This window comes from Camelina sativa, chromosome 5, assembly GCF_030686135.1.
Source record: "Camelina sativa cultivar CO46 ecotype springtype chromosome 5, ASM3068613v1".
NCBI classification, from domain to species: domain Eukaryota; kingdom Viridiplantae; phylum Streptophyta; class Magnoliopsida; order Brassicales; family Brassicaceae; genus Camelina; species Camelina sativa.
This window is the reverse complement of record NC_141884.1, coordinates 40,532,211-40,545,791: the sequence shown is the minus strand read 5'-3', so window position 1 is coordinate 40,545,791 and position 13,581 is coordinate 40,532,211. Positions and strand designations below refer to the sequence as shown.

General features: G+C 31.1%; 2 protein-coding genes and 1 long non-coding RNA gene across 5 annotated transcripts; 1 reads left to right on the top strand and 2 right to left on the bottom strand.

Annotated features, from left to right (window-relative positions):
- Positions 1 to 841: 841 nt before the first annotated feature.
- Positions 842 to 2,741, bottom strand: LOC104788437 (syntaxin-73-like). 2 transcript variants are annotated; one of them, XM_087452186.1, is made up of 9 exons: positions 2,445 to 2,741; positions 2,228 to 2,353; positions 1,969 to 2,128; positions 1,788 to 1,873; positions 1,653 to 1,721; positions 1,503 to 1,547; positions 1,347 to 1,409; positions 1,186 to 1,262; positions 842 to 1,089 (listed from the first exon to the last, which is right to left on the bottom strand). In XM_087452186.1, exons 1-9 carry the CDS (start codon positions 2,598 to 2,600, stop codon positions 1,077 to 1,079), a joined length of 795 nt encoding a protein of 264 aa, XP_087308312.1. In that variant the 5' UTR covers positions 2,601 to 2,741; the 3' UTR covers positions 842 to 1,076. The 2 variants fall into 2 exon arrangements, with proteins under 2 accessions (XP_087308312.1, XP_019101035.1); XM_019245490.1 differs by lacking the exon at positions 842 to 1,089 and having other exon boundaries at positions 1,182 to 1,262; positions 2,445 to 2,695.
- A 1,232-nt stretch (positions 2,742 to 3,973) lies between these two features.
- Positions 3,974 to 7,881, top strand: LOC104788436 (uncharacterized). 2 transcript variants are annotated; one of them, XR_768286.3, is made up of 7 exons: positions 3,974 to 4,111; positions 4,190 to 4,246; positions 4,339 to 4,526; positions 6,083 to 6,145; positions 6,346 to 6,484; positions 6,602 to 6,763; positions 7,393 to 7,881. It is a non-coding gene; the product is annotated as an uncharacterized LOC104788436 (long non-coding RNA). The 2 variants fall into 2 exon arrangements; XR_015558319.1 differs by having other exon boundaries at positions 3,975 to 4,111; positions 6,602 to 6,758.
- Positions 7,882 to 10,798: 2,917 nt separating this feature from the next.
- Positions 10,799 to 13,290, bottom strand: LOC104788433 (bifunctional L-3-cyanoalanine synthase/cysteine synthase C1, mitochondrial). Its single transcript, XM_010514189.3, has 10 exons — positions 12,786 to 13,290; positions 12,557 to 12,666; positions 12,396 to 12,453; positions 12,044 to 12,307; positions 11,826 to 11,963; positions 11,683 to 11,734; positions 11,514 to 11,593; positions 11,369 to 11,428; positions 11,206 to 11,286; positions 10,799 to 11,103 (listed from the first exon to the last, which is right to left on the bottom strand). The coding sequence occupies exons 1-10, from the start codon at positions 12,951 to 12,953 to the stop codon at positions 11,005 to 11,007; spliced, it is 1,110 nt and encodes a 369-aa protein (XP_010512491.1). The 5' UTR covers positions 12,954 to 13,290; the 3' UTR covers positions 10,799 to 11,004.
- Between the last annotated feature and the right edge of the window lie 291 nt (positions 13,291 to 13,581).

The following is a 13,581-nucleotide window of genomic DNA, read 5'->3' as shown; positions in this document are numbered from 1 at the left end:
TGAGAGTCACTTGCTCCAGTGACACCTTCAAATTCTTTTTTTTTTTTTTTTTTTCAACCAAACATTAAAATAAATTAAAAAGAAACTCCAAGGTTGGTTGCCCAAGCTGGAGCGAACGAGTTTACAAATGCGACTTCAGAAACCAAATTCCTTTTTTTATAATTTTTTATTTTACATTATAGTCCACAATATTACTAATTATTAGGTATAATGATAAAACTTTCATATATAAATATAAAACATACAATTAAAAAATTAATCAAATAATAATAATAAATACAAACCTTATGTGATAATACAAAATAATATATAATTATTAAAAATTATAAAATAAAATTACTCAATATAATTAATTATTTTTTTAATGCTCCCATATATGATTAATTAGTCTGTTTTAAAAAATTTATGATTAATTTTATTGTTGTATAAAGTTTGTGTCTAAATGGTATATCTTTCATATATCAATAATTACAAATTTAATTAATTTATTTGAATTTATATAGATATATTTCAAACAATTGAATTTAATAGAATTATTTGTAAGATTTATAAGTGATAAGGACTAATGAAATATATGAAAGATTTTGAGGGTCTCAATAATGCACCCTCAAATTTAAAGGTTCACTACTCAACTTTTTAAAATTTGAGGGTTTAAGGGGTTGTTAGAATTTAAAACCATTACTATTTGAGGGTGCTCTAATGGTACTATCCGGTAATCTTACGAACTTTGAGGGGTTGTTTTAATATCACTAATTTAATATTTTGTAAACTTTTAACCATTATTGCAAAGTATAACTCACTAATTAAATAAATATTGTGTATTCTTTCTTCTCTTGAAGTAGGAGCGCATAAACTTGCTTGTGTAATATCTTTATTATAGCAATCTTTTTGATGGAATTGCATATTTTCTTTCGTAGTTTACTGTTTTTCTTCTCAATTAGAACGATAGGATAAATCAAACCACCTATTTTAACTTTTTAATAGACATGCGAAAAGTGAAACTTCACTCTTTTGACTCTAGCTTAAAACATGCTTCAATGTGTATGCATATATAGCGTCTCAGGCATCACCATCCTTCACTTCACTGAACTGCAAAAAACCCAAAGTAAAGAAAAGTTAGATGAATGAAGATTTCATGTCTCTGATAACAATCAAGACTCAAGACTGAGTGAAAAAGGAGGTTACTTGTATATGAAGGCAGCGATTCCCAAGAGTATGCATAAGAGGATGATGTCTATGCAGAAGTTGCGGCTCGATCTCAACTATGGTTGAATAGAAATTAACAATGAGCGTAATTATATTAGAATGAGGTTGTGACCTTAGAGGAATGTGTGTGTTTGTATCACCTTTGTTACAGTATCCTTGAGCCTCACATTGGTGCTTTTCAAGTCAATAGCTGCCTTGTCAGTCTAAATGGCATTACACCAGATCAATAAAGAGGTAAGCATGATCTCGCTAAAGAAAAACTCTAGATGAAGGAGGACAAGTGTTAGTTAATTAACCTTTGTATCTATTTCATCCATGAGTGGTTCTTGTCTATCAAGTTCCTGTAATGTTTGGAAACAGTAAGAGAATCACTACGACATGTTCAATAAATTAAAGGGAACCAGAACATCAACTGCACACAACAAGATATCGTTATATAGGTGAACCTCATTGATGTCCTGAGCCATATTCTTGAGAGTATCCAATCCTTCAGCTAGATAATCCAATCCTTGATCCTGCTTCCACATTAGTTAGACTCTTGCTTTGACCAAATGATAAAAGAGTCAAAACACAACACTTGCCTGTTTTATTCTTCTCATCTCAAATTCTTGTTTGAACTGATCAGACTCTTCGGTTGGCTCGAAATATTCAGTACTAATTCTATAATCTGATTGATACAAGTGACCAAGTCTTCATTAGTCAACATACTAATCTTATAACGCAGAGGTCACTAATAACGTAGAGAAAACAAGATATAAATACCCGAGACATTAGTATCGAATCTGATGTTCGAATATGATGTTGAACCTGGCCAACCACCTACAACAGGAGCAGAGGTATCTGGTATGGCCTCAATCTTATCTCTCAATGACAAAACCAAATCATTTCTAACATCAAGCTCTTCCTTTGAAATCCCTTTGACCTAAAATAAGTTATCAGATGTAATAAAACCTCTCACCATTGCAAGACTCAAGTCATCAGATTTTGAGATTAGGTCACTGAACAAAACAAAAGAGAAGACCTTTTTGAGAGCAAGCCTCTGAAGTTTTGGAACTCCTTCAAGCAATCGAGCTTTCGTTCTTCGTATCTCCGCGTTCATCGCTACAGCTTTGGCTTTATTCGTCTCAGACGACAAATCCTCTGTTTTCTATTACGTTTTCTCACACAATTTTAACGTTACAAAACCAAAAACACAAAAACAGAAACGCAACGCGGTCGAGTGAGTAATCTAAACGAACCTGAAGAACAGTTTCGAGTGCAGATTCGAAGGTGGAGTAAAGGCGAGAGAAAGCATCGTCACCGGAGACATTAGCTTCTCTTTGTTTATCGATGTCATACTTGTCATACTTCTTACATATGGAATCAACCCTAGTGATCAAATCAACCACGCCCATCTTCGCCGGAGATTTTTTATTGTTGTTGGTTAAGGTTTCTTCTGAAAGTTGTTGTTTTGCAAAATATGTGATCAGAGCAGTTACAACATGGATACGTGGTGGCTTCTACAAAATCAAAAATGGTATGCAAGATTGTTTTCTGGCCGTTGGATCTGTTGCCACGAGGCTGTATATTATGATTCGCTTCTATAAACTTGAAGATATATTTTCTTTAATTATTTATTAACTACTTCTATTTGTCAAATACTCTCAGTCGTTGTTAGTATTTATGACAGGTTTATTTGGTGATAGTCAATGCTTATAAGTTATAAAACGTATTATTTGATTTCATTACCAACATAAGTATTGTGTATATTCTTTTCTCTTTTGTATAATAAGGAGTACTTAACTACTTATAATTATAAGGCGTTTTATTTTTTTTTTTCTTTCATGGAGTTTAAAAGCTTTTCCAAAATATTGAATGCTAAATATATACAAATCATTTGAGTTATTATTGATTGTTAGAGATTCTATAAGTTATGTTCTTTAGAATTCAGTTTCTCATTTTTATATTTATAAAAAAAGCGCTTAAAATTTTGGAATCCATGATATTTTTAAAATTATAAAATCATATATCTTTTTAGTTAGGTTATGTATTTAGTTTGAAAATATGTTTAAGCTTTTTATTTTAAAAATCCATGATATTTTAGTTGTTATTAATTCTTCTTATTTCATATTTTTTATTTTTCATTTGTATTAATAGAGTATTATCTAATGTATTAGATGTTTGAAAGTAAAATTAAAAAACCACAAGAAAATGGAAAACTTCTTTTAATTTTTTTTAGACAATATTTTTAATGAACTAACAAAATGTTAATGTGACAATAAAAAATATATGATATGATATATGAAAGTTTATTTTATATGTTATAAAAACACATATGTAAAAATATTTTACTTATTTTTTGTTAATATTTTACATATGTTTTGCTTATTTTTTTGTTAATATTTTACATATGTTTTGCTTATTTTTTTGTTAATATATATTCAACATTTCAAAGAACAAAAAAATAACTAATTTCTGTCATATATAAACAATCACACCTACAATTTATATTTATATTGAATTTAATGTAAATTATACTCAATGTATCAAATAATCAAATAATTTTATATATATATATATAGATGATTTTATCATTGTCACAAAATAATATAAATATATAAACAATTAAAAATACATATTATCTACCTATCTTATAGAGGAATGAGAGAGTCTTGCACCCATCATCTCCATGAGTGTGTTTAAAGGAATGGGAGAGTTTTTCCGGTTTGGTATCCCATCTGCATCTGTGATTTGGTAATATAAACTCCTCTTACCTCCTCTTTGTGTTTAGTCACAGAGTTGTTGACATTAGACTTATCTTTAATCTCTTTGGTGTTAAATTCGCCTCTAGTGGTGTTCATTCGAATTTCTTACTCTCTGGGATTTTACCAAATCCTAAGCTAGAAGCCTCTGTTCTCTCAGTCTGGTATGTCCGTTTTATCTTCTATATAATTAGGTTTGGAATGGACTTATCAACGGTTTAACTTTCTTCTTTGTTTAACAGTCTGTTAACTCAGTCCTCCTTGTATCAAATACCAGAGAGTCTTGGCGCAGCAGCAAGGTTCTTGCTCGATTTCCCATATTTTTTTCGATTTTTTGGAAGGGGAGTTATCTACTAAAACATAGAACTATTCTCTCTGACTTTTGTTGCAGTACTAGAGTTGCAAACGAGTTAGGGGCAGGAAAACCGAAGCAAGCTTGAATGGCGGTTTATACAGTAATGGTCATTACAGGTGTAGAATCAATAATGGTGGGTGTAATATAGTATTTGGTGCAAGAAACGTATTATGTAAGTGTAATTTACATAAACCCTAAGATCTCACATAATCATATACATAAAAGTAAGGTTTTACTCTCTCATTGTTTGTCTATTTAGCATTTAATTTTTCAAAAATATTATTTATTTAGAATTAAATAAAAATGTAATAATGTACATTAATCTATACTTTAAATCTACACTTTACTACTAAACTGTAACTGAAATTACATTAATTATGAATTGACTATTTTCCATTCATTTTTATTTGAACACACTATAAATTATAATTGTAACTTCTCTAATTAATTTTATTTTAGAAATGTAACTTTCATCTTTTGAAATCATATATAAATAACCATTCTCACATCATCATCCACCATATATCAAATTTTAAATATTTTCTTTGTTTTGTTTATGTTCTTGCATAGAGTTAAAACTCATGGTAAAAGTGTGCTTATATATTTTGTTAGATTTATCTTATATTTTGTTCAGTTTTTTCTTTTAATGTATTTTTTCCTTCCTTCTTTGTTTTCTTATTATTTTTAATTTTCAATTATAAATGTATAATAAAATTTTGGTAACCTTAAAAAATAATTGTCGATGCAGATTCAACAATACTAATTTCTATCAAAACCTAAGTGAGGGAATCAAGCTAAAGAACTCATCTTCATTCATGTATATTTATTTTATTTTCTTAAAAAAGTATGCAACAAAATAAACTATTATAATAGAATTATTAAATCAAAATTTTTAACTATCTCTTACCTCCAAAAATTTTGTAATACATTTTTCTTGTATAGTCATCATTATATTTAGTTCTTGTGATCCAAAATATAATTATATAAAGATCATTATAATGTTTATTTAATTCAAAAACTTTAATTAAATTATTTTCTATAAAAAAACAGTTTTCCTTTTCCAAAATTTTACTACAAAGAGAAAATCATTAGAATTTAACCTAGCAATATAGCTTAAATGAAGGTGAATATAAAAGAGATTAAAAATTAAATTAATCTTTGGGAATTTTTATTGCATTTCATATGATTTTATAAAGTTTCACTCTCTCTTTATTGGTCCACTTAGCATTTAATTTTTAAATTTAATATTTATTTTTAATTAAATAAAAATATAATAATGTACATTAATATATATTTTAAATCTACACTGTATTATTAATTGTAATTGAAATTACATTAATTATGAATTGACTATTTTCCATTCATTTTCATTCGAACACACTATAAATTATAATTATAACTCTTCTAATAAAATTGTCTTAGAAATGTAACGTTCATCCCTTGAAATCCTATAAATAAATATTCGCACATCATCATCCATTATATCTCAAATTGAAAAGTAACATAGCAATGTAGTAGAGTTGGTTGTTTCAATAGTACCGTTAGTAAATTTCCATTGCTTTTTAAACTACATGAAAGTCAAGTTAATTTCCATTTTTTAGTAGGATTATTATAAATAATTAAAATTAGTAGTAGAAATAGGAATCCAGAACAAGCTGTAATATTGTCTTTTAGCTAAATATTCATTCAGTAACACAAACCTAACAGCGAGAGATATATATGTTTCGACGTCTTCTTTCTTCTGTCTCTCTCTGTGATTCTCTCATCGACGGTGGCACAGACGAATCAATCCTCTTTCTTCTTCTTTGTGGATCGGTGTGGTTTTTCTCTACTCTACGCTAAGGTTGGTTATATCTATATATGTCTCACTTGGTGGTCGAGTCCTAGGGTTCAACTGCATGATCGATTCTTTGTGGATTGTTTAAATTTGTGTCTTGTTTTTGATTGATTCATCGATCTTATTATTCTCTTTCAAATTATAGAATCTAATGAAACTTGCTTGCTTTTTTAAAGTATATATTTTCTTGCTTATTCATGCTACAGACTACGGTGGCTTGCGTCTCTCTATCTCGACCACCAGTATACGTTTGCTGTCAATCACATCTATCATCAGGTCGTGCTTCTCCTTGTTTTACCTTACCGGATCAAAGATCCTCCCCTATTCTTGTAAAAAATAGTTACGGTGAGAGTTTTGTTGGAAATTTTTCACATCTTCGTAATTTTTATGATTGATCTGATGATCTCTAAATTAATCTCAGTTTTTGCATCATTATGATTATATTTGGTTTCTATTTTACAGAAGTAAAAATACTGAATTAATTAGAGTAATGATAATGGGACTCGAAAGCTATACTGGTCATAACAAGTCAAGCTCACTCAGGACTCTAACTGCCCCAAGAATTTATACATCCTCATCCTCATGCGTAATCTTCAATACCAAAAATCCCATGAAGAACGTGAGGTCAATTTCTATCCCCCTTTTTTTTTTTTCTTTTTTTCTTTAAGTTTCAATTAAAGATTTTTGCTTTTTGTTTTGTTTTTTTTTCTCTCTCGATAAGTTTACAAATCGACGTGAAAACTAACTGGACTTTAGATTTGATAGATTCCATAAATTCAATTTGTTTTTGCATCGTGATGTAAGCATTCAGGTTTTTATTTCGGTTTTATATTACTCTTTTAAAATATTGATTTTGTTTTTATAAGGGTTTTATAAAAATATGTCTTTTTTTTTTCTCTCTCTTAATACTAAGTTTACAAATCGACCTGGAAGGACTTTTGGATCCAGTTATTTTGATTGATCGTTAGATAGATTCCATAAGTTCAGTTTGCTTTTGCATCGTGATGTACATAAGGTTTTAAATCACTCTTTTAAATACATTTAAATTTTTTGATTTTTTATAAGGATTTCATAAAAGTTTATGTTTTCTGTTTTTTTTTTCTTTTTCTTAATACTAAATTTACAAATCAATCTGAAAGCTAATCAAACTTTGGATACAGTCATGAAGTTGATCGTTAGACATATTCCACAAGTTCAATAAAGTCTGTTAAGAATAGAAAATAATAGAGTCAGATCAATCTCTGTGACTGCAGAAAAGAAACTCACTTTTGGAGATCTTTTGACATATGCCGAGCACCAGACTTCTTGAGTCGTTCATAGATATACGGCGGGTCTTAGAACGTTTTGAATCCTTCTGTGATGATGTCTTTTTAGAACCAGAGGCTGAAGGACGCGACTGTACAAATTTGTCAAGGAGGATATAGTTGTCCAGCTTCACACTTTTAGAACCTTGCAAGTACTTTTGAGCAGAGTCACCGCTTCAAAGGAGGTTATGCAGAACCTTGTCTACTATAGTTCCCTTTGCACTAGAAAACTGAATTTACATACAAAAGAAACACTCTAAGCAACCTTATCTCAAATCGTAAGGAAGAAGAAAGTGGGTTTGATCACCTCACGAATCTGACTTTACCTTAACATTGGTTGCCATCAAATTCTCATCAACGGGATATGACAATTTTGTATATGCAACATAATCATCCTCCTTCGGATCTACAAAATAAAAATAAAAATTTCCATCACAATCATATGCCTATGAGTTAGTAATTGAACTCCAAATGAAGAAGACATTGTAGTGAAAATTCATGCTTCATTTATACTCAACCATCAAACCTTTTTTAATTGAAGTCTTTGAGGTTGTAGTAGGTAGTGAATCAGTTTGACGTGGTTGTTTTGAAGAGACATGTGCATCAGAAGTTCCCTTGTTGTTGTTGTTGTTGTTGTTGCTTTGAAGAGACATGTGCAGCAAGGGAACTCTCTCAACTAACCAGATTTTACCAAGACTAAATGTCTATTTGAACCACATAACCCATAAAATGCTGATTTAACCAGACATTGTATTCTTACATAAAGAACTCGTAACTAGAAAACAGTAAACTTATTTGATTAGTGAGTCCATAAACTGATTTATTATGCACATTTAATTCTATAAGCTAAAAAGCCCAATATAGTTTTTTAGTTGGGGCACACCATCATTATACATGACGAGAAAGAAAGAAAGAAAAGTAGATAAACCGAATCAAATTATTTGTAAAGTGAAATAGCAATGTAGTACGTAGTACGTAGTAGAGTCGGTTGTTTCAATATTACCGTTAGTAAAATTTCCATTATTTTAAACTACATACTATAGTAGCTTAACATGAAAGTCAAGTTAATTTCCATTATTAGTAGCATTATTAAAAAATAAAGGAAATTAGTAGTAGAAATAGGAATCCAGAACAACAGGCTGTAACGGCTATAATGGTTTCTTATAGCTAAATAAATATATTCATTCAGTAACACAAACCGAACATAGAGAGATTATATTTTCGTCTTCTTTCTTCTCTCTCTCTCTCATTCTCTCATCGACGACGGTGGCACAGAAGAAATCGATCCTCTTTCTTCTTCTTCTTCATGGATCGGTGTGGTTTTCATCTACTCTACCATAAGGTTGGTGTTATATCTACATCTCAGATTCTCACTTGGTGGTCGAGTCCTAGGTGATAATCGATTCTCTCTGTGGATTGTTTAAATTTTTGTGTCTTGTTTTGTTTGATTGATTGCTCTCGTAATTTTCAATTCGTACTCCCGATGTTCAGTTGCTTTGATTCATGGTGATTCTGATATCGTAAATCGTAACAGTGGTGATGTGTTTGATTTTTGAATTTAAATCGTAACAGTGATGTACGTAAAAAGGATTCATTGAGAAGGCGTTTTGAGTAATGGACTCTGCAAAGAAGTTTAGGGTTTTATGTCCTCCCAAGATATATAATGGCTCGACGTGGAAACTGATCAAACAGAGGGATTAAACAGAGCAGATCGATGATGGATGGTTCTACGTGCCAGAGACGAATTGAAATAAATAAAAAGGTATATATATCCATCAATCTTAATACTCTCTTTCAAATTATAGAATCTCATCTTGCTTGCATCTTTTTTTTATATATATATTTTTTATTGTGTTATTCATGCTACAGTGGCTTGCGTCTCGACCATCACATCTATCAGGTCGTGTTTCCCACTCAAATGACGAAGCCTCCTCTATTTTTAAAAGCAACAGCTACGGTGAGAGTTTTGTTGGAAAATTTTTCACATCTCAGTAATTTTTATGTGTTTTTCATGATTGATCTCTAATCTCAGTAATATATGATTATATTTCGTTTCTCTCTTTTACAGCTACAAAAAAAAAAAAAACTGAATGAATGAGAGATGATAATGAGAATCGAAAGCTACACTGGTAATAACAAGTGAAGCTCACTCAGGACTCTAACTGCGCCAAGAATCCATGCATCCTCATCCACATGCGTCATCTTTAATAGCGCTTAACAAGTTACCATCCCATGAAGACGTGAGGTCAATTTCTATCCTTTTTTTTTTTTTTTTTTTTTTTTTTTTACAAATCGATCTGAAAACTAACCGGACTTTGGATCCAGTCATTTGATTGATTGTTAGAGATTTCACAAATTCAATTTGTTTTTTACATCGTAACGTAGATTTAATATTAAGGTTTTAATTTTGATTTTTTATAATTCTTATAAGAGTTTTTCATAAAAGTTTTTTTTGTTTTTTTTTTCTAAATACTAAATTTACAAATCGATGTGAAAGCTAACCGGACTTTGGATCCAGTCATTTGGTTGATCGTTAGAGATTCCATAAATTCAATTTGTTTTTTACATCGTGACGTAGATTTAATATTAAGGTTTTAATTTTGATTTTTTTATAATTTTTATAAGAGTTTTTCATAAAAGTTTTTTTTTTTGTTTTTCTTCTTCTAAATACTAAATTTACAAATCGATGTGAAAGCTAACCGAACTTTGGATCCAGTCATTTGGTTGATCGTTAGAGATTCCATAAATTCAATTTGTTTTTTACATCGTGACGTAGATTTAATATTAAGGTTTTAATTTTGATTTTTTATAAGAGTTTTTCATAAAAGTTTTTTTTTTGTTTTTTTCTTCTAAATACTAAATTTACAAATCGATGTGAAAGCTAACCGGACTTTGGATCCAGTCATTTGGTTGATCGTTAGAGATTCCACAAATTCAATTTGTTTTTGCATTGTGACGTAGATTTAGCATTAATGTTTTAATTTTGATTTTTTATAAAAATTCTTATATTTTTTTTTTATATACTAAATTTACAAATCGATGTGAAAACTAACCGAACTTTGGATCCAGTCATATTTGGTTGATTGTTAGATATATAGAGTTCAATTTTTTTTTTTGCTGATTAAGGTTTCACAATATTAATTTTTTTCTTCAAAAATTTGGATGTTAAATGTATAAAATAATGTGAAAACTAACCAAATTTTGGGTTGTGTCATTAATCATTAATCATTAATCGTTACAGATTCCATAAATTCAATTTGCATTTGCAAATAACGTTTTAGTTTTTTTTTTCTTTTACTGATTTAAAATATTTTCAATGAAACAGCAAAAAATCTCAAATGTGACAAAATTCTTATTTGAACCACAAAATGCTAATTTAACGCTCATTTAATTGTGTTTTACAATATCCGACATCAAACATAATTATTTTTTCCAATATCCCCTCTCATATAAAACAAACATACAACTCTTATTACACCTTTAGTGGGCTATATATGTCACACAATCTTCTCTGCTCCCAATTTGAGTTTCTTTTTATAGTACAGAAGAAGCCTTTCTTCATCAATCGACCGAAACTGGCTTCATCTCTTCTGCTTCTTTCCTCAGCTCATCAAACAGAACAGACGACAGATATCTCTCTCCAAAGCTCGCATGAATCGTCTATTATATATATAAATAACACACGTTACACACAAAAACAGTTTCCGATCAAATCAAAAACTGAGAGCCAAAGAAAAAGAAAAAACACTTTTCCTCTCTTACCACAATGAGTTTGCCTTTGTTCTCTGGCATTTTCGCTAGTCTAAGTGCTGCCACAGTGTTAGCGCCCGACGATATCCCAACCTACAAGTTAGTTTCGATACTTAGTGCCAGAAAACAAACGAGCCAAATTATCTCTGTTTTAAATATTTAAAACACTTATTACCATGAGACCTTCTTTCAATGCCAACTCTCTAGCCATCTTTATAGCATCCTCACTACTCACCTGCTTTCACTCACACACATTCTCAAACCTTATCTTTTTATAAAGTACGATGATCAAATGGAAGCTTTTAAGCCTATTACTTTACCTCAAGAACACTCTCCATAACATCCATATCCAAGATATCTGGTTTAAATCCAACCCCATTGCCTGTGATAGCATGTGGACCTAACACAAAGTTCAAAACTCTAACATCAGCTAACGAAAAAAAACTCCACAAGTGGAAAGTGTTAATAAAAGGTTCAAAATTATTTCACCTGGTTTGCCACCGTTGAGTATATTGCTTTCAGCAGGTTCCACTCCATATATCTACCAATTTGCAAAACAATTCATAATCAATACAGCAATCTCTTTTTTGATCCACAAGATAAGATACCTTCAGAATTTAAAACAAAATCACCTTGACATTGGGGTTTTTAGATTTAAGATATTGTCCAACTCCAGAGACTGTGCCTCCACTCCCAATTCCCATCACAAAGATATCGACATTTCCAAGTGTGTCTTCCCAAATCTCAGGACCAGTTGTATCATAATGAATCTACATCAATATTCCAAGCATCATCTCTAGATTAATGTCAAAACGTAACAACTTCAAGGCTAAATGGAAAAGATATGTACCTGAGTGTTAGCAGGATTAGCAAACTGTTGACACATAAAAGCATCAGGAGTAGAGTCAAGAAGGTCATAAGCTTTCTTAACGGTTCCACCCATTCCTTTAGTTGGATCAGTAAGAACAAGCTCTGCACCAAAGGATCTCATAGTCACTCTCCTCTCCAAGCTGGTGTAAGAAGGCATCGTCATTACAATCTTGTACCCTTTCAGAGCCGCCATAAAAGCCAAACTTATTCCCATGTTTCCTGAAGTAGGCTCTATCAACGTTGTCTGAAAAAAAATTAAGCATCAGTTCAGCTTGTGGTAAGGAAAACTCTTTGACTAATTATACTTAAATATAATTAAAAAGGCTAATTACTTTTCCGGGGATGATTAGTTTTTTCTTCTCTGCATCTGCAATCATAGCTATAGCTGGTCTGAAAAGACACAACAAAAAAACAAAACCGAACAAAGATCAACCACGTTTGACTTTTATGGTTTCTAGTAATCGAAGATTTTTATAGATTATATAACAAGAACCTGTCCTTGATGCTACAAGTTGGCTGGAAGTGTTCTTGTTTGGCTGCAATGTAAGCTTCACAACCTTCAGTGACTCTGTTGAGAAACACTAGTGGAGTTCGTCCAATGAGCTACAAAAACAACGTTAAACACAGACGAACTTGATGAGTCAATCGACATCGGAAGAAAGACAAGAAATTTACTTAAAAAAACCAGATCCAATTTTCGAAGATACACAAGCAACTTTTACCAGAGAGGCATCGCGTTTAGCGTTAGTAGATGGGAAGTCTTTGGGAAGATCTCGTAGTCTCTGAGCAAAAGATGGAGATCCAACGGTGGAGAAGAGTTTCCTCATGGTGTTGCTGATACAGGGGATCGTCTCTCTCTTCAGTAGTAACCTCTTTGAAACAGAGGCCATTGTTTGCACTGAACGGAGTTAACAAAGTTTGAAGAGAGAATTTTAAAGTTTAAATGCTCTTTGTAATGAGAGGAAGAAGAGTGATAGGTTGAGAAGCAACGAAGGAGAAGAGGATTATATATAAATGGATGAAAAGAAGACAAATGCATTGTATCCATCTTCCCATTAGTGTAAAGTAGTATATAATATTGAAATAAATACAAGTTGATTCTTGGAAATGTATGTGTAATAAGGCAATTTGTGAATTGGGGTACGTGAAGGGTTCTTGTCAGAGTTCAACTGATGATACTGAGTAGAATGATCAAAATTTACAGTCAACTTCATACACCTGTTTCTTGCATTTTCTTTGTTATTACAGTCTTTAATTAACCATCGGTCGGGGAATCTTTTTTAGGCTTTGTTGAAAAGTATGTGACAAACAAATGGGGACCATTTGTTTTTTCCTGGTGAATTTTTGGTGGCTATGTCTCAATTCGATTAGGAGGATTTAGCCATTCTAGATAGACAAGGTTGGTGACACTGACACGTTTGGAATAACCAAAACAATGCTGAACCGGATGAATTTTGAAAACCGAACCGGTTGACTGCAGAATTGAATAACCGGTGATTAACGCAATTAGGATTGGGT

Excerpts from the sequence above, each read along its gene's own strand:
- LOC104788437 (XM_087452186.1), bottom strand. The coding sequence starts at position 2,600 with ATGGGCGTGGTTGATTTGATCACTAGGGTTGATTCCATATGTAAGAAG. Across the intron at positions 1,874-1,968 it reads ATTCGATACTAATGTCTCGG|ATTATAGAATTAGTACTGAA; the intron begins GTATTTATATCT and ends TGTATCAATCAG. Across the intron at positions 1,410-1,502 it reads TGGATGAAATAGATACAAAG|ACTGACAAGGCAGCTATTGA; the intron begins GTTAATTAACTA and ends AATGCCATTTAG.
- LOC104788433 (XM_010514189.3), bottom strand. The coding sequence starts at position 12,953 with ATGGCCTCTGTTTCAAAGAGGTTACTACTGAAGAGAGAGACGATCCCC. Across the intron at positions 12,454-12,556 it reads ACTTGTAGCATCAAGGACAG|ACCAGCTATAGCTATGATTG; the intron begins GTTCTTGTTATA and ends GTGTCTTTTCAG. Across the intron at positions 11,104-11,205 it reads ACAAAGGCAAACTCATTGTG|ACGATTCATGCGAGCTTTGG; the intron begins GTAAGAGAGGAA and ends TATATATAATAG.